The following is a 20,691-nucleotide window of genomic DNA, read 5'->3' on the forward strand; positions in this document are numbered from 1 at the left end:
ATCACCGCGACCCTACAGATCTAATGTGTCCCCCTTTCTTGAGTTACAACTCATCATACAGGCCCAGAGACCTGACAAAGGCCAGTTTCTGCGACGATTTTACAGAGGGTAGTCGTAGTCCTCCATCTCCGATATCAATCGTACCAAAGATTTGGCAGGAATGGTTGTCGTCTCGGTGCACTCAGTGATGGGGTGTTTTGGTGTTTTCGCATTTTCCCCACAGGATCTGTATTCGTCGTTTTTTCTTAGCTTCAATCTACTAAGGGGTACATTGAGGAGACATTGTCCTGTTAAAAACCCCGTTGCAATCCGAAGATTGTACTTACTTAAATCAAAGAAAATCCTTGAATTTTCTCGGTCGTAAGTCCTGAGAAACTTCTTCTGGTTTCTTAGACCGTTGATTCCCATTCCAGGTTACGGATGGAGACTTCCAAGTTCCTGAGTTCCGCTTTTAGTTGGTTTCCATTTGGGGAGCAGAACGGTTCTGGTCCAGTTAGTGGAGTGTTCGCTTTTCTAGCTAGATCATTTGCTTTCCCATTACGAGGACTGTTTCCTTTTCCTAATTTGTTCAGCTTCTCTAAACATTCTTTTACCAACTTCGAATTGATTGGTACTGGGTTGATCGCTTTTAACTTTTAAAGGCGCTTGACTATCAGATAAGATGGATATTTCTTATTTCCGATAGTTCTTATCTAAGATAAGTTGTACGCATCTTTGCATAGCGAATATTTCTGCCTGTAGGATGCTAGGGTAGATGGCCATTGGTTCGGAGTATTTAGTTCTCGATCCAAACACCTGTTCCTGCATTGGTTTTGGAAGAATCAGTATTTCAAGTTTTGGTATGATCTTTTAACTGCTGAGCAAACGTTTCTCTCTTCGTCGTCCACTGGGAGTTGGAGGAGTGGTATTTCTTTTTTGAGGATGTCCAAGCTCCTGAGCTGACAATTCTCCTGGTGTTAATTTCGTCAGTGACCATTCTCATCATTCGCATAGGCATAACTACCGATGACAATACGCAGTGATGTTAGGTCTAGAATGACCACTATTGCTGTTGTTGGGCAGGTTTTCATGGCTCCTGTGATACGTGGCTCTAATTGTGTGTACCAAGCAACTGCTCCATAAGTATTCTTGATTCTTGCTATCATGGTATACATCTCCTGCAAAATGTTAGGAGTGCAGACCCATCTATTTCCAGCCAGTCTTCTGCATATCATGAACATTTGTGGCTTTGCTGGTAATGTTCTTAATATGCCTTGTCCATAAAAATTTAATGTCTAGGGATATTCTTAGGGTTTATTTCTATTCCATCTAGTTTCCATTTAGTTCATTCAAGTTTTTCAGACTTCGCTATCTGGTGAATGGTATACTACCGCGGTTTTGTCTTAGTTGATGCTCAGCCCGACGGTCTTGTACCATGTTACTTAATATTACAGATAATATTAAAATAAAAAAATAATTATTGAGTATTGGACTGATTGTTATATCAAAGAAAAATATACAATATATATCCACATGCCAAAATTGAATTAAATATTCCCTTTAATCTTTGTCATCTAAATATAAGCTGTTTATTTTTAGTAATGTTTAATCTATATTTGTTGTAGTATTTAAATAAATAAAAAGTTCTAGATAACAAGAACGTGAATGAAATTAAATTAAGCGTGATGTTACTCTAGAATAAGTTCTCGATAAGTAAATATGCCTATGAAATACCTTGCATGAAAGTGTGTAAACAGTGCAATAGGAGGAAATTTATGGCTTTGTAGAACAGTTATATTAGCTTTTATAAGACGAATCAACGTTGTGCCGCTTTTAAAGACTTATTTATTGGACTTGTAATGTGATGTACCAAATATAGTAGAAATTTTAGATTATGCAACATATTTTATGAATAATATAATATGAATAAATTAAAGATAATTTGTTCAACTTTTCTTGGTCTCACGTGTCCAACACAGTACCACACAGTACGTACATTACAAGATGTTTCTGTTGGACTTGTTCTGTGCTAATGTCATTTATTGACGTTCTGTTAAGCAAAGACAGAAAAACTATCAAAACTGTAGTGGGTCTCATAACAGGACAACAAGGCATCGCAAGTACAATAGTCATTTAAAGTCGATGTGATTAACAGATGTAGCCATCTGTATATTCTGTCAATCAGAAGAAGATATGACAGAACACATTCCACATTATCTGTAGAACTTACTCTCAGAGCACACTCGTCAATCCAATAATCGGTCAAGTGTGTTGTTCTTTGTAGAAGGCGTATATAATTAGTGTTCAGTCTCCAAGTTATTCAGATATGTGAAAAGGGTACAATTTAAGAATGTAATCTAGATATTTGTGTCACAATACATCTTGTTTGCAAATAAAAGAACCATATTGTTTTACCACTCGTAAGCAAAACTAGTTTGTTTAATAATATGTCAATTTCTGAGACAGTTTACTTTAAGAATAATACGCTCCTCATAGCCTCAAATTTGATTTGTTTTCGTTTTGGTTTCAGGTATCGGCGACCTTATAATCGATTTGGACGCGGACATAGAGAAAACGAACGAGCAGCAACAGCCCCTCGGCGGCGGATCGGCGGGCTGCGGCGTGGGCAATATGGCGGCGAACGCGGGCGCCGGCCCTCAGGCCTCCAAGGCGGCGGCCACCGCTAAGATGCACATCGAGCACTCGGCTACGGCGGACAAGGGGCTCAAGATGAAGATCAAGCGGACGAAACCGGGCACAAAAACGTCCGAGGTGAGTACCTAATGCCAGAAAGCATGTTCCAGTTTTTGTAATAAAAGAAAATATTCGTATCTACATCAACGGTATGCTATATCGATAAATAATAGTGCATGTGATATACACTTACTTGCAACGAAACAAAGCCCTCCTACTCTGGATGCCAGCCTTTCCAGATACAATCCTCCTTCTGGAACCAGCCAAAGGAATTAAACGTGTGTAGTTCGTGAACTAACTAGTTCGTTCATTGGAACTAGTTTCCGGTTTCTCAAAGAACTAGTTCCTCGGGACCTATTCCGGGATATATTTATTATACATATTTGATAATAATATGCGACGGCGACGGATCGGCCAGTGCTATCGTAGCCCGATGCCAGGCGGGAGTGGAGAGTGCCAGCCGTATGTTATCTGTCCCGGACCCAAAGGACTGAGAGGAACTAGAGGAACTAATTAAAAGATTAGTTCACAGGAATCTATTCAGTCGGCAGATCCGAGATATAATAAAAGGCGACAACGATGGATTCGGTCTTGTCTATTGCCACAGCCGGCGTAATTACCACAGAAAATTGTTGTGGATACTGTTTTTGATTTTTAGTTTGTTGTTTGAATATTTTATGGGAATGTTTTACTTTAGGTCCCTAAAATTAAGATATATCAAACAAAAACAAAATGCTTGAAGTGGGGAAAAATGCAATTTTTCGTATTTTTTTTATTTGCTCCAATCTCCAATTGATTTGTAATATAGTTTTTTAAACTCTGATTTGAGTTTCTGTTTTATATTTTTTTCTGCAATAAAACTTACCTATATGTTGCAATTACACGTTTCGTTATATTTCGTACATTATAAAAATTATACAGATCATACTGTGAATAGTTCTGACTGACAATGAAACCCATGAACAAGCAACGGGGATGTCAATGTTAGTCGGGAACTATTGTGAACTAAAGGTCCTAGTTTAAGGAACTATTCCTCTGGAGGAACTAGAACTAAGGAACTAGAATTCCCACCTCTAAAAGGAATAGAAGGTAACAGAAAAACAAACGATCTAGCTAGAAAAGGAGCGAACACTCCACTAACTGGATTAGAGCCGTTCTGCTTTCCAAGTGGAAACCAGCTTAAAGCAGAACTCAAGAACTTGGAAGAATTAGAATGGCAATCCTCCAACGGTTTAAGACACTGGAAGACGTTTCTCAGGATTGAGAAAAATCAAAGATGGCAACGCGATTTTTAGCAAGACACTGTCTCCTCAATGACGACCTCAGTAGAATCAAAGAAGCTAAGAAACAACGGCGAATGTAAGGAAAGTGGGAAAACACCAGAACACCTCTTCACTGAGTGCGCCGAGATAACCATTCGTACCTAAACTTTAGGTACGTACCTAGGACTGATATCGGAGATGGAAAACTAACCTCTGTAAACCTGTCTCAGATACTGGCTTTCGAAAGCCCCGAGACCGTATGATGAGTTATAACTCAAAAAACTTCTCTTCCATACAATCTATAACAAAGGTCTACATACATAAACCAATGGTTTACAATCTAAAACATACAATTTTCATTCTTCTGAGACTTCTTGAAGACAAATTTGTAATTTTTTGCAACCAAAAGCCTATTTTTTCTTAAAAAGAAAAATAGACAATTTGAAAAGTATATGACAACTGAAATATTTTTAGTATTTTTACACAAGATTCTGTTTAATATTTGGCATACTGATGAACTAAGAACATTTTTAAAAGCGTATGTTTTACAAATCTAGACTTTAAAATTTACTTGTTATAAATTTTAGTTATAAGTTCAAAATTCTTAATTTATCTTTCCCATGTCTTGTTTCAGGCAAAACACGAAATAGTCAAATCCAACGAACAAAACGGCGTAGCGGACGCCTCTGAACTGACAGCTAAAGGTGGCACAGCTCAGGGGGGGCCGGGCGTTAACAACAAACACGCGCCTTCGGGTGTGGGGGTTCAATCCCAGGGCGGCGCCCCTGGGTCCATGGCCCCGGGGGTCGGTGCGGGTGTCGGAAGTGGACAAAATTCCTCGTCTTCCGGCTCGTCGTCGTCGTCATCATCGTCGGGTTCCAGTGGCGCCGGTTCGGGCGGCACGAGCAGTAAAAGGGGCTCCAGTGGACACCGGAGAGATAAAGGGTCGAGAGAAAAGCATACGGACAGAAATGGTGAGAATTTAAAAAATAATATCGCAGTACACTAAAATTTCGTCCCATTTGGGAAAAATGACGATTGTACATTACACTGCCGTATTCAGGAAAAACGTCATTATTGCAATTGAGGCGGTAAGACGCAAAGCTTGATTTTCCCGTAGGCCGCTGGTTTTATTTGGTGGTACGATTCGCATGATGTGTACGACTGTCGCTAGATGGCGAGAGCGTCTAGATCTCCTCATTGTAGTAGTACCTTTGGTACTCATGTGCGATTTGCGTTTTGACGTCAGATCATGGTACAAAGAATACAAGGTATGATATTGCGCAGGTTGGTCGCTACGTCACAGGTGATAACAGGCGCTATTGGTCAGCACGCTCCGCGCGCCAGTTCAAATCGTCAAGATATTGTTATAAACCTGTTTTTTTGTTTATATACCGTCATTGAATTATCGCTAAGCAAGTTACTGTGGAGCAGTGCGTAAGGAGTCGGGCTAGGAAGCGAGAGACCGGAGTTCGAATCTCGGCCGGGACATAACTTTTTATTTATTTTTTAAATACTGTTGTATTCTATAGTTTATTTTTGTAGTATAAAAAAGAACTATTTATTCTGTTATTTTTTAATCTCCGGTATTAATATAAATTGATTGTTGGTACAATACCTCATTTAATATAAAATAATATTCTACTTTTGAAATGTATCGGGCCCAATTGTACCTAAAAGTAATATATTTTTAATGATATACCATATTGTAAACTATTTAATATTTCAGTCACTTAAAAAGTTAATTTGCATTGAATAATTGCCTACCATTAAAGGAAATTTGAGCTATATAATCCTTGATGGGCATATTCTGGGTATGCAAATACTTTCTCTAAATTTTGGGTTTCGTTCAACCGATTTATTCTCAAAACCTGAAACATCTACATATAAAAAGAAGCAGAGGTCACTAATTATAATAAACTTCACCCTTGGAATTACTTCCACTAATTATAATAAACTTCACCCTTGGAATTACTTCTATCACAATTACAATACATTTATCTGAATTGGCATTTTCTACTTTTCGATGGGAAACAATAAAATTCCCAACATTTTTTAAATGATGTAACAATTCCTCTTGTGGTTACTTTTCCATATATTATATCCTCATCTCTGTCCTTATGTGAAATCAGAGGCAATTAACATGAAAATTATTTACCATAAACATCGCAAACTAAAAACCTAATAAAAAATTTTATAGGTACCAAATATAGAAATAAATTTAGTATTCTTACCTATTTTGGTCCAAAGTCCAAATCCATGTTAATAGATAATTATTATTTTTAAATATATTTTTTTGGAACTTCTGGTTTTAGTAATTATTAAATTAAACGAACTAAAAAGTCTTAAAAATAAACAATTCTTAACCATAACCCCAAAAAATGCAGATCTCCTGTCAACTTTCTTTATTTTTTATTTATTCCTCATTTTCCTAGTGACGTCACAGGTGGTATGCGCGAACTGAACGAAATTGGAGCCGCTATCGATCATACCTTGTATTCTTTGTACCATGATGTAAGATCGAAGGGTCCAGCAAAGTCGGCCTGATGGCAATAAATCCTCGAAACCGGGCGTCGGATGGCTGTTTGGTTTGGCTGTTTTCTTCGGTCTGATGAACTTAATGCAGAAATTAGTTACACTTGTAGAGCTTAAGGCCTTTTTACGCTTCTGTATCTGTATACTATTTTTATTTTATATTGAACCCTACTTTGCTTTTAGCTCCATCTACGTATGCAACCTAAGAACATAACTTAAGAAGATGACTTTTAATTTAAGAACATTAACTTAGATATGGGATTTTTCGTTAATACGACAGGACATCATACTTAATAAATTAAGGAATGGACCTATAACGGTGATAGATTCATTCAATCATCTTATTTTCTTTAAAGGAATAATTATTATCCGCGGCTTTTTTCAACGTTGTGAATAAAATCCAACTTATTGCTCTACTTACTACTGAAAAATTAATGTTGTCCTTTATTAAATCAGAAAACAGATGGAAAAATTCTTCAAAATCCATTCTTTTTTATTAATGTTCTGGTTCCAAGCTATCCATTTCTTGTTTATCGTCTGCTTTTCCTCTTTATTTCTTCGAAGAGCCTACCTACTATAGTCAATAATGCAGTCTTTAAGATTTGAAACCTGTTGCCACTTCCATGAAAAAACTTTAATGAATCTAACAAAACTTTTTTTTTCTAGTACACAATTCTTCCGCCTCATCAACCACATCGAACCCCATAACCCAACCGATCTCATCGTCGTCTTCCAATCCCTGTTCCACTCCGTCCTCGGACAAATTACCCCCCAACAACAAAACCCCCGCCGGGATACCTCCATCCCCTTCCTCATTATCCAGCGGCGGCCTCACCTCGTCGGCCGACATGAACGGCCTACTGCGCCCCGCCAGCGCTCCCCAACCCGGTCCCACGCGACCTGTGTTCCCTGCCAGCACGGGCCCGGGACCACCGCCACCGTCGCCGGGGCCCCCAGCGAGTCCAGCGGCGGCGACTGCTCCCGGATCGGCCGCCAAGCCGGAGCAGGCGAAAGTGGGGGGCGGAGTGAATGGTGGAGTTGTGAATGTGGCGCAGGGTGGTCAGGAGGAGCAGAGGTTGAACGATGCGTCGCCGCCGCCTCCTAAGAAGATGAAGAGTGAACCAAAGGTGAGTTTTGAGTTTTTGAGCTTTTAGTTGCTAAATATAGAATAATCGTAGATATTACTAATTTATAACCACATAATATGTAATGTTGACATTACTGACTTTTTTGAAAATGTCATTTGGCTTCTGCTGGCGGTGTAAACATGCAGTAGCATTTTTGATTGATGTGACTTCATCGATAAACTGATGAGCAACTCCAACTACTAATGCGTGTTACTGGAAGAAAATTGTGCTTTAAAGGTAACATAAAATGCAGTAATGCAATTGAAATTGAAAAATATAACGGGCAAACTCGTATAAATATTTGTGACGGTCTTTTTTTCTTGAAGATAAAATAAAAACACTCTTGATTATTTTTGTTCATTATCAACGCATAATAGGAAACCAACTGCTATGTTGTCACAAAATGTATCAAATCACAGTATATTTTTGGACTTCCTTGATAGAGAAGTACAACATTCTGCCGATAATTTTTTAACTTTCTGTTGAGATAGTATATACTTATATCACTTATTTGTTGTTTTTTTTTTCTTTTGGAACAGTCAATTACTTTATTAGGTATCACAGGGGTAGTATTTTGACATCCAGGTACAAAACACAATTTCTAGAAGGACTTGTACATTAATTTACCGCGACCGAACGATATAAATAAACGTATTACACAACTTTGGAAGTTACAGGGGAATCACATAATACAGGCAGGCCGAGAGCGCGGATGTGACGTCAGAAACGTACTCTCTGCCAAGGTACGTTTCTAGTCTCGTTATATAACAACGTTTTTAAAATGCTTATAAGTCTATAACAACCTCTACACTATGCGGATAACTCTTCTAAGCAGGTCAAGGTCGCGTTTTGTCGCCCAACTTTGTCGCATTTCTGTTTCCAGTTGTCTTGGCCCACTTCGGTTTGACACGACCTACTTTCGATTTTTAAGTGCCTGAACACTACTCGTGAGTTATGCGTGGGGAACTTTTTTGGCGTTTCCTGTTGCCTTGTTCAATTTTGTTTCGTTTTGAGCTATTTCCAAAAGGCGGCGGTGTCTGTACCCGAGGCAAAGGACTTTTTTTTCATAAATATGAGTGAAATAAAACTTAGACGTTTCTAAAATAGCTGTTCCTACGATGATATTTCGGTAATTACATCTCGTTTTATGTAGATATATATTCCACAAGATTAATATTTGACGCGTTTATAATATGTAGGGTAGATATTTAAGAATCAAACTTTTCACACCCAATCTGCAGGAATATAATTAGAATATGTTTATTATTTAATTTTATTACATATAATGAATTAATATATAAAACTGTATATGTTAAGTTTGTGTACGTGGCCTTAATTGATTAATATTACAGTAGTATTCCTTGATGAGTAATACTGGCAACATCGTCAATATATCGAGCTCATTGGGAAAATTATTGATTGACCCGATGTCAATAAAAGATACGTTATAAAATAAAAAGTGAAGGATTCAATTCGTTGCGGTTACGTACCTATTTTATTTAAAAGGTGCTTTTATATACAATAATAACATGGTTTGATATAAATCCATTCAAAAATAAGAAATAATTAGACAATTTTTTAAATTGTTTAATACCGTGGATTATAACCTATAAAAGGCGGACTACCAGCAGTTAGTCACTGCTTATTGCCCTGCAGTTTTACGATTTTAAGTTTTGGCAATACCTATATTTTTTTACTATATTGTAATTAATACTGTTAGACAATGATTAAAACTAAATATTCTTGTGTAACCTTAGAGGAATAACCAATTTAATCTACCATCATCGGTAACTGTTTTCTAAATGCACTGTTTTTGATTTTTCATATCAGTTTAATATAGTGATATTACATTACACCCCATTACAAATTAATGGATATTTATTCATACTCCATATTTACTTATTTTTCTGAAGCCACCACAACGTTTGACCTCGATTGCTGCGTGCTATTTCACAAAATAGTACGATACGATAAATATAAGCCCGTTTTATAAAAATTAGTTCCTACGTTTCCTGAAATAAATCGAGATATATTTCCAGAAATATTTCGTAAAGCATTTCGGAGATAATGTAGAGGGTATTTAAGAGCTTTTATTAATTTTTTTTGACGACTGTTATATTGTGTTCTTAATAGGTACAAAACCAACCGTTTTATGTCAAAACTGAAAAATGAAGGGTATTCCAATTTCTAATACAATTTCTCTGGTATTCCGCGAAACTGCAATAACAAGTCTTGAATGAACCTTCATACAAATTTTTCATAAATAGAAGAAATATCTCACTAAAATAAACCATAACTAACCATCGCAATGCCTTCTTACGTTTCAGCATGCTTTGTAAAACAAAATAAAAAAAGATATTTCCAACAAAGCCATTTTCCAGCGCACATTTTCCTCCACCAAACTAAATCGATTGTCGTCATCAAAGACTGTATTTTTTCATCATCATCCTTTTCTTCCTTATCAATCTACCGTTCTCTCCTTATTCGCCCGTTTCGCAATAGCGACAGCTTGTTCCGATAAAGCCCCTTGACATCCACTTAGGCCCTTCGATAACTCAACTTTGCCGCTTTTTAAGACGCTCCCCTCGAGCCAAAGGGCCGTCGAAATTGCTTTTATTAAATTCGCGATTTCGTTAGTTCATCGCTGACAACGCTATTGATCCTTTTTCTTTGTTTCCAATAGATCTATTTTTAATTAAATGTGTAAGATAAAACGACATGAATTATATTGATTTATGAATTTCGAAAACGTAGATCTTTGAATAGGTTCAAGATTTCGATTTGAGGATATTTTTTGCATTAGTTTTTTTGTAAAATTGATATTGAAAATTTTATGTTTCTCTTGATATTTTCCAGGTAAGAATTAATGTACCATTTCTCGTGGGGAGGTTCCTTACATAGAAATAAAATTTATTTTTTATATCAACATATTTTCGATTCTGCTTTGTTTCGTGGCTACAGGATTGCGACAGGGGTTTAAAAAAGCCTTATTTGTTTTCGATTTATAATTTTCTTCTAAGTACTTTTAGTGATTCGAATGAAATTTTGAGGATTAAAGTTACTATAAGTGCTACATATTTTAATGCTAAAAAACAGGTTGTTGGTCGACAGGTTCACCAGGGACGTGCATATCGTTTATCACTGGAACATATTTTTTTAAATACATGTGCGCCACTGAATTTTTTCTCTTGTTAGCAAAATTGTCTAGACCGCTTAATGCCGATTAACGAGTATCTGGACATTTTGTCGATTATCTAGTTGATGAGATAAACGCAATTTTATTAATCATAATATTATTAAAATTAAAATAATACATTATTTATTTAATAAAAATTATTAATTTTTATTAAAATTTATAACACTGATGTTCAGTGCTACCTATACCTATACATCAAATTTTAAAAAAAACAATGGTATTTAAGATAAGACCTATTTTTAAAAGTTTTAACATCCTGTAACTTTGTGTATCAATACACGTTTTTATAAAATAAAACACGTTTTTTGATGAGGAATCAATGAGTACTTATATTTAACACTTGGCCAATTAATAACATTAAAAATGTTAAGGGTTATTATTACACTTAGATTGAGGTGACATGGTTTTATTTAACCATGTTGCCTTAATCCAAGTCTAATGCATTGCGTTTATCTCATCAAGGAAGAGACAACTTTAATCGGCATTAAACAGTCTTCACAATTTTGCTAACAAGAGAAAAGTCAGTGGGGCTCATTTTTTTTGAAACATATTTCAGTGATAACCCACATGAACGTCCCCGGTGAATATGTCACCAATTTTTTAGCATTGAAATATGTCGCACTTATAGTTACATTTACCCTAAAAAAATCATTCGAATCGCCAAAAACACTTAAAAGAAAATTATAAAAAAATCGAAAAAAAAATGATAACTAACCCTCTCTATAAATAAATCATATTTTTATGTGATGAATCTCCCCACAACTGCGACTGTTGGAACATGTTTTTTGAAACACCCAGTATAACTCGGTTATATATGCAATTTATTTTAAAAGTAGAAGAGAATATCTTTTTTTGTCCAGATGATTACTTAAAATAATTGCACTTATTTCAGGGACACTCTGTATAGTATCAAGATAATTTAGCAAAGCATACGCATTAAATATATTTTGGTTTGTTGCAAGAAATTTCCTTGCGTTGCAGGAAAAAAATATTTTAATTACTACAAAATAATAAAGTGTTTGCAGTGGTACATAAAGGTATTTTTATAGGGGTTTACATTTCTAAATAGCGCTCAACAATTTACATTTCCGCGAAATATATCAGCGGAAACCGCACCTAGATGGCTATATTACGGTTTTCGGAGCGACGACGGATTTTTACGAGGGCATAAATAGAGAGAGAGGGTGAGACAAAGGGTGCTCCGCTGTTTCATCCCCCTGGCGCAGGGGGAGCCTCACTCCCCCACAGAATAAATAACGCGGAGCGGCGGCGGCTGCGATAAATTTTCCACCGCGTTTTCCAACGCTGCGCTGTTCCTCGCTCTTTTTTTTTTCTTCTCGTTTCGTTTTGTGCTGGAAATATTAACAGGGGAATTCGTTCATATGAATTAATTTGAAATTTTAATTTCGGCTTACGCCCGCTTTTCGTCACTCGGATGTTTTGTACGTGTTTCTTTATTTTATTTTATATTTTTTGGTTTGTTTTCTGTTTATTTCTTCAATTTATCCAACAGAAATTGGAAAAAAATTGAAAAAAAACGAAGGCGGCAGAGTAATGAAAATCGATAATTTTGGCGAGGTCAAGCCATAGACCGTCATTTATTTGGACCATGGTTTTTTAATCTTTAATTGCGCTTACTGTCAGATCGCCTTAAGAAGGTTGTAATTTATTTTTATATTGATTAAAAGCGATTTTTATATTGTAGTTTAAAATTCGAAATTAACGAAATAAAAGTAGCAGTTTTTAGCTGTTGTTAACTTTAATAATTTGAAATATTATTAAAGTTAAGTTTTTTCTTATAGGTTTATTGTGTCCCCCTTTCTTGAGTTATACAGTTTCAGAGCTTTGACAAAAGCCAGTATCTGAGACGGTTATACAGAGGTTAGTATATCTCCGATATCAAAGTTTATGGCAGCAATGGTTGTCGTCTCGGCACACTCAGTGATGAGGTGTTCTGTTGTTTTAACTTGTACTGAGGTGTTCATTGAGGAGAGAGTGTCCTATTAGAAGCCACAATGTTAGAAACCAACAATCCGACGATTGTTATTATTTATTTGTTTTATTATTTATTTATCAACGGGCTAAACAGCCCAATAAAAACGATGTTCTTACTTAAATCAAGGAAAATCTTTCATTTTTCTCGGTCGTAAGTTCCGAGAAGTGTTTTCGAGTGTCTTAGACCGTTGCATGATTCCTATTCCAGGTTACGGATGGTGTCTTTCAGGTTCGTGAGTTCTGCTTTAAGTTTGTTTCCATTTGGGAAGCAGAACGGTTCTGGTCCAGTTAGTGCAGTGTTCACTTCGTTTCTAGCTAGAACCTTGCCTTTTCATTACGTTTTATCCCTTGGTGGGATTGCGCCCAGAGTAGGAGGACTTTATTTTCTTTGCCCAATTTGTTCAGCTTCTCGAAACCTTCTTTCACCAACTTCGAATTGATGATTACTGAGCTGATCGCTCTTAAGTCTGCTTGATTATCGGATAAGTTGGCTATTTCTTATTTCCGATAGTTTCTATCCAAGATAAGTTGTACGCATCTTTGGATAGCGTGCTTTCTTTGTACGCATCTTTCGTTTCTGCCTGAAAGATGCTGGGGTAAGTACCCATTGATTCGGAGTATTTAGTTTTCGACTCAAATACGTTTATCCCTGTTCCTGCTTTGGTTTCGGATGCATCGGTATACCACCTGATGGTATAGTCTTTTAATTGCTGAACAAACGTTTCTCTCTTCCAATTCTTTTTGTCGCCAATTCTACAAAGAGGTGTTTCTCAAAGTTCTCCATTCGTGGTAATCCACTGAGAGTTGGAAAAATGGAATTTTCTTTTTGAATGTGTTCCAAGCTTTTCTCTGAGAGCTTTGCTACAAGAATTACTAAATTTAAATTAAATTTTCGTTGAAAGGTATTGTGATTGTTGAATAAATATACTTGGTTTGGATTTCCTATTTTGATTGATATTATTAACTTCTTTTGTGACAATTTTATTTTATACCACATTTTATCTTATTACCCCCTATACTCCTCTTGTATATCCGCCTCTGGTGAAAAATCAATCACAGATATTCTTGTAATTATTGTAAATTCGTGTTTTAGGCCAACTTTACAAGGCACAATAGGACGTGAAAGAAAAAGAATTTTCCAGAGAAATTTATGAATTTAGTATGTTTGTTTTTTATTAAACAAACATGATTTCACGTTGAGCTCATATCTTATTATTTGTTTATCTATTCTTCTTTGCTGATATTTTACATTTTGTTATGGTGTAATTTTTATATTACATTTTATTTTAAACAAAGTATGACACTTTTTTAACGGCGACTATTTTCATGCGCCGATTTTTACGACTAGAGCATTCCGTCAATAAAGCAGCGAAACATAAAGACAGCAACGAAGTTTTCCCGCAGCTCTATTTCCCGGAGGGGAAATCCCCGTCGTATAAATAACGCCGAGCGACTGCAGTAAATTTACTGCTCGCTCGCCTCACAAGCGAACCAACGCCTTTTGCCTGCATTGTTAACAGGGAGCTGGTGGAATAGGGCCCTTTGTACATCCGCCGCCGGTTTTATCACCGCCCATCTTCGCCCCAGTCTCTTAGGAGAAGTTCCGTACAATGCGAAGGAATTACTCAGAAATATTAAAATGTTCTCCCAGAAAATAATTTAATATGCTTCTCTGCTCGTACTTAAAGGACATGCTTTGTTACTCAATGTTGTATGTCTTATAAATTGATTATTTTGAACACGAAAAGGTTTTTGATGGGTAGATAGCTGTTCATTCTTGAAGCAATCCTGTTTCAAAGAGTAGCATCGTGAGGTGGGACTCCTATCTCTGTACTGTCTCTCGGCTTTGTTGTTAGCCAATACAACAAAAGGGGCCAGACTGAGGACACCATGAACTAATACAGCCGTAACTATCGACTAGGCTTAAAAACAGGAACAAAGCAGCATGGGGCCTACGCCACATCCACGCTGGGGCACTCTATACATAAGATAAACCATCCCTACATGGGACACCTGTCCATAGGAAATATGTACATTGGAACACTACCCGTACCTTGGAACACTACTAGGACCTTGGATAATGCCCGTACCTTGGATACTGTCCGTACCTTGGACATCCAACCATAGGATAATGTCCGTAACTTGGACATGCAACCATAGGATAATGTCAGTAACTTAGACATCCGTCCATAAGACCCTCGAAATACTTCCGAGAGCTCAATAATAAACAAAAGAACTGTCCTTTCTTCCATTGAACATTCTGGAGGACAAAAGAAAACCAATGTGTCAGCAAACACCAAATACGAGTTGAGGTGGGCCAATCCAAAACTCTACCCTGTAGCTTCGAAATAGCAGCTGATTCAGATTATACAGCAAGATTTAAATAATTACCATTTCTAAAAGCCGGGTGACCAAAAGCAAACAAAAGTGAGGTTAAAGCGCAGAGAGGCGCCTTGAAACGATCTTGACAGCCCCCCAGAGAAGCAGTGAAACGATAACAGGGTTGTTGATTAGAGAACGTAAAAATTACGCCAGGCGCGTTAAGTAAATTATCGGGCCTGAGCGATGCGGAATCCGGTGATGATACGCCAGACATCATACATATTATGCAGTCTCGAATTATCATCGGTATCGGAGTCGATTTGTGCTCCCACCATGCTCATTCTTAATCCCGCCTACACGTTTACGAACCGGCAACACTGTATCGCCCCCCTTTTATTTTGCGTCTCTCTCTGTCAACCGGTCAATTGTATTATTCTCTGTCGTATCCATTAAAATCCTATACACAGTAATTAAATGACCAGGACTATTATATATGAAAGACATGTAACGAACTAAAAACGTTACAAGCTGGATGGCATTTCTCCACCAATATCAATTCGTAGTTTGCTCCCCAAGCATCAAAAGATTTTCTGCTTGTTTTGCCTGCGGATTTGGCCTGCCATGTAGCAAAACTCTCGTATTTGGTCTGCGGATTGCTGAAACATTCTGGTTTCGGACAAAATTCGACATTTTATAGCAGTTTCCATATAGATAAACGTTGATCAGAATAAAAATCCTCAGGTTCCCGTATGATCGAAAAAAAAAGGCGACCAGTTGGCTGGGAAATGACGATGGATGATATTATTTCCCATACAAATTGACAGCCATTTCCATTTCATGATGCCGGCGCCGGTTTTTTAGATGATACTGTACTTCTAGTGTATAGGCGGTCAATAAATCTTTAACATAATTTCTTTAGTCGTTTCTAAAATTCGGTCAATGGCAATGGACTAACAATAGAAAATCAGCTGCCTTAATAAATAAAGCATTGTCGCGTTGTAATTCTGTATTATGGGCACGCTACAATTTCATTCAGCTTCGCATAAAAAGTTGGCTGATTGTTTTCATATCGGCGTTTTTAAAATGGACATCAGGTAACAAATTCTGTCTATTTCAGAAATTTAAAACTTGCAGTTTTCTTGTTTTGTTGACGGTTTTTGTTTGTTAGTTTGATGTGGATCTTGAATTAAAATACACGCGAGTTACGTTTAAGTAATAGCAAATTTAAAGATTTACAGATTTTTCAGAAAATACGTGATTAGATTTTTGATATGCATTTTTTTACCTAGAATTACCCTAACACGTGTTTGTAAAAAAGTTTAAGATATGTTTCTTAAAAAACACTCAGATGTAAAAAAACGCAACGGAACATTTTTTCTTCATGTTTGAAGTGTTATATTTTTTTACTTTTAGCCATATTTTCATGACTTTTTCAGCAAACTGTATGTAAATGTATCAACTTTAATTCGTAAACTCTATTTTTTATAAACTTAAATATTTGGCTTATTATACAGGGTTAATTGAAGGGTTGTTTTTTACTCTAACTTTTCACTTCTTACTCTTTTTTTTCCTGAACATTTTGTTTTTTGACTCATGTCAACACATGCCTTGGTTAATTTTTAAGAGCGAAATAAATTTCCTACCAACAATTTGCAATTTTTTCAACTATCATTACTTTATGATGTTATTTTTTAATATCGCGAGGTGGCTTTGGTAACTATTGTCGTAATGTCATATCGACACTGATAAGAACTCTATATTTAAATATAAAAAACGTAAAAATGTAACGATACAGGCTTGATTTTAATAAATAATAGTAACACTAAAAGAACTAAGGATATTAAAAAAAATAACAGTAATAACTAAGTGTACAAACAAACAAAAAATTTACAAACAAAAAATAATCTAATACTTTGTATTGCCTCCCCGTATTGGCTGCTATAAGTCTGTTTAGACTAGCGATGGGAACTATCGAATGAATTAGACTATCGAATGGTTACTGAATGAATGATTTCAACTATCGAATGGTTTTATTCGAATAAAATCATTCATTTATTTGTATACTAAAGCATAAGTGACAACCTCGCCGTGCGACTAAATGGTTATCGTTGCGCCACGAGCCACGACTATCGAATGTTTTTGATAAATGAAATTTAGTATTCGTTTGATTTTTGTGTGCGTCAGTGCATTATTAGTTCTTCCAAATTTTTATAACTTCGCCTTGTAAATACTATGCTATTTTTGCGTTTATTAAAATATTTAAAATACTAAAATAGTAGTTTTTTTTTAATTGACGATTGTGTGCGAAGTGGTCAAAATTTTTCCGAAAATTTGTGTGATTTTCCGTAGCCCGATCTTTCAATTATTTAATTTTATATGGTATATTATGGTTAGGTTAGATTGCATTTTATTAATGGGAAATTTTGAGAAGTAACAATTTTTAAGAGAGATGAGATGAACTTACAATTAATTTTAAAAATACATATTTGTATTTTGGATGTTTTAATAATATGAATTAGTTGAACTTAATAATCATATTTAAGTAATGTCACAAGTAATGTGGTTAAGTAAATGGTTATTGAACTCAAATTTTGGGGTGAGAAAATTAAATTGAAAGTTTTACACGTGCCAATTTAAAAAAAAGTTAACAATGTTTGTATTTTATTTATGCTAATTCTCTTACATGTAGTTTTTTGCGAATATTTCATTTATTTTTTAAAGTAAATGCCAGTAAAAGTAAATATTATTTTTAAATAGTAATATAAAGTAATAAAAAGTAATATAAATAATTTTGATTTCTAATTTTTTATTTATATTTTCCTTCCATTACACTGCATACTTAGAAAATTAATAAATGTTTATATTTCATGATTTTAAAATTTGTTGTTGATATAACAAATTAGTTCTGTAACTATTATTATTTAATAAACCAACGTTGCTATTTAGAGACTATATTATTTTTAAATAGGATCTAATATAAATACTTTTGACTTCTATTTGTTGTTTATATTTTGCTACTACTTAAAAAACATGTTTATATTATTAAATGATTTTAAATTTTGTTGTTAATAGGTATAACAAATTATTACTGTTATTATTATTTATTAAACCAGTCTTTGCTTAAAAACATTAAAAAACATTTTTCTACATCCAAAATAAAAAGTATTATTGCAGTGTAATAACAGAATATTAATAAAAAAATGTAAAACATTAGACATACTATCCCTAACTAACTAATGCTAAAGAATAATATTCTTTGCTAATACCAACTAATACGAATATATGGCAACAGCGCCCTTCATAATGTATTTTCTGTGTAAATACTAGCACCTCAATAAAAAAATAATGTGTTCTTATCTTTATTTGACTCCGCAAAAAATCAAAGATGCCGGCTTCTTTCATATCATTGCCACCGACCGCTGTCGGGTTTCTAGGAAAGAAACCTACGTCGCCGGACGACAACTAAAATCCAGTTTATATTTCATTAAAATCGATCCTGACGAATAAATGAATTTCATAAATGAATGAATTTTATAAATGAATGGTTTTTGCTGCCGAATTACTAGAATACAATATTTCAAGGCAGATGACGCATCTATTCGATAATTTTTATTCGAATAGTTTTCGACGAATGTTTTCTTACTAGCTATCGAATTATTCGAATGAATTGCAACTATCGAATGTTTCGATAGTTCCCACTACTAGTTTAGACGTCGGTTCATAATTTTAATGAGGCTACAAATATATTGTGTTATGTTTTCCTATTCCTCTTCAAGGACCAAGCGAATATTCATAATTTCGACCATCTTCAACAAGATCAATGATTTTTGCAAAATCTTCGACACTAAGAACCATATTCAATCGTACACAACAATAATCACCAATGCCACCTCGTCATTTATGAAGAATAACATAAAAAAGTGACGATAATTGAAAAATTTGCAAAATGTATTTGTGGCAAGTTCGTTTTGCGCTTAAAAATTAACCAAGGCGTATGTTGACATGAGTCAAAAAACAAAATATTCAGGAGACATGGTTCTGACCGAAAAATAATGTTTTAGGAAAATTTGCTCACAAAATTATTGCACAGGGGGTTTTAAGGACAGGGTGAAAACCAACTCTTTTTTTTAAGTCAAATACTAAAGTTTTGTAATAAACTGAGTTTACAATTAAAGTTAATATATTTATATACAGTTTGTCAAAAAATCCAGGAAATATGGCTTAAAATAAAAAAAATATAACATTTTAAACTTGACCAAAAATTTTCCGTTGCGTTTTTTTGCATCTGAGTATACATTTAAGTTACTTTATATGTACTAAATTTATAAGTTACATTACAAATTCATTTTTTTTACTAAAAATACATTTGGAATTTGCTATACAGCACGGGAAAATAAAAGACGACGCTACTGATTCGACCTAATCCAAGTCTGTCTTTATGCCAATGACCAGCGAACTATCCGACAGACCATCTTAATTTCGAAGCAAATTGCTCGAAAATTTCCATAAATGCCGGTCATTTTATTATTTCGGCTTCGTGAATTCCTCGATCGTTTCGGCAAATGGAACTGGCAACGGAATTTCGCAAAAGCATTCGTTCGTTCGTCTTTTCGTCGCCGCTATGAAATAAAATGCAAACGAGCTCTGCAATCTCGCCGGTTACGTTTCGCCATGGCGATACTAAATCTCGGAGTAGATCGCGCGGTGTAGGTTACGTACTATTCGAAGAAAGGAGGAAGAGATGTGATAGACGAGATGCTCTGGTTTTGTTATAATGTGATATCTATGGGAAAATGCATTTCGTTAAATGTAGAGATTTACTTTTCAATCGTGATATTATCTGTTTTATAAAGATTACACTTATTTTTTTAAAGTTGTTCTTTATAGAAACATGGATAGAAGAAAACCCCCCAGACAAATTCAATGCATCCATTATTTTTGTTTTTGATGTGAATGTTTCTGGAAAAGATTAAAACGATTTCTACTACATTTTACGACCTCTTCTTTATTCACTTACATTTGTATGTAATAATAATTGTAAGTTGTTTTTTTCAAAAGTTGCAATTATTAAACCTATTCTCATAAATATTTGCAGAAATATTGAGTTTCCGTGACATTACGATATGATCATTTCAACTATCTACAAAACCCATTTTTTTTCAAACGTCACAAAAGTATTAATTTTTGCGACGTGATTGACAATTATTATAAAAACGTCATTTTAACGCCTGGGCATAAAAGTACGAAAATGTATTATTAAATTGACATAAGTGTCAAATTCAACTGGCGTAACCATAGTTTCTTGATATATTACAAGGTATTACTTTTGAATAGTTTTATATAATTTTTTAAAATCTATTGACACACACTGCTCATTCCTGCCCGTTAAGGGCTGGATGAGATCGGATATCTCGTAAGAGTCGATTTAGACACGCACTAGGTCGGTAAGTTATTGACAATGATATAGCGGAAGAACGCGATTCGGATTCCACGTAAACACTGTAAGCCCCGACCAGATTAGCTTTAACAACAAAAAGAAGTTGTTAACTCTAAAACTTTCTGCGCCGGATGGTATAATAAC

At 35.2% G+C, this 20,691-nt stretch overlaps 1 protein-coding gene across 5 annotated transcripts in view; it reads left to right on the forward strand.

The window, feature by feature from the left end:
• LOC115890324 (zinc finger protein 608) overlaps window positions 1–20,691 on the forward strand; it is a 265,426-nt gene that overhangs the window by 186,762 nt on the left and 57,973 nt on the right. For all 5 annotated transcript variants that reach the window (XM_030910499.1, XM_030910501.1, XM_030910500.1 and 2 more), the window contains 3 exons: window positions 2,510–2,751; window positions 4,570–4,909; window positions 7,137–7,597. In XM_030910499.1, the coding sequence (XP_030766359.1) occupies window positions 2,510–2,751; window positions 4,570–4,909; window positions 7,137–7,597 (1,043 nt within the window). The remainder of the gene's footprint in view (window positions 1–2,509; window positions 2,752–4,569; window positions 4,910–7,136; window positions 7,598–20,691) is intronic.

The sequence above is a fragment of the Sitophilus oryzae genome, unplaced genomic scaffold (assembly GCF_002938485.1).
Source record: "Sitophilus oryzae breed Bouriz unplaced genomic scaffold, Soryzae_2.0 scaffold_860_pilon_pilon, whole genome shotgun sequence".
NCBI lineage: Eukaryota > Metazoa > Arthropoda > Insecta > Coleoptera > Curculionidae > Sitophilus > Sitophilus oryzae.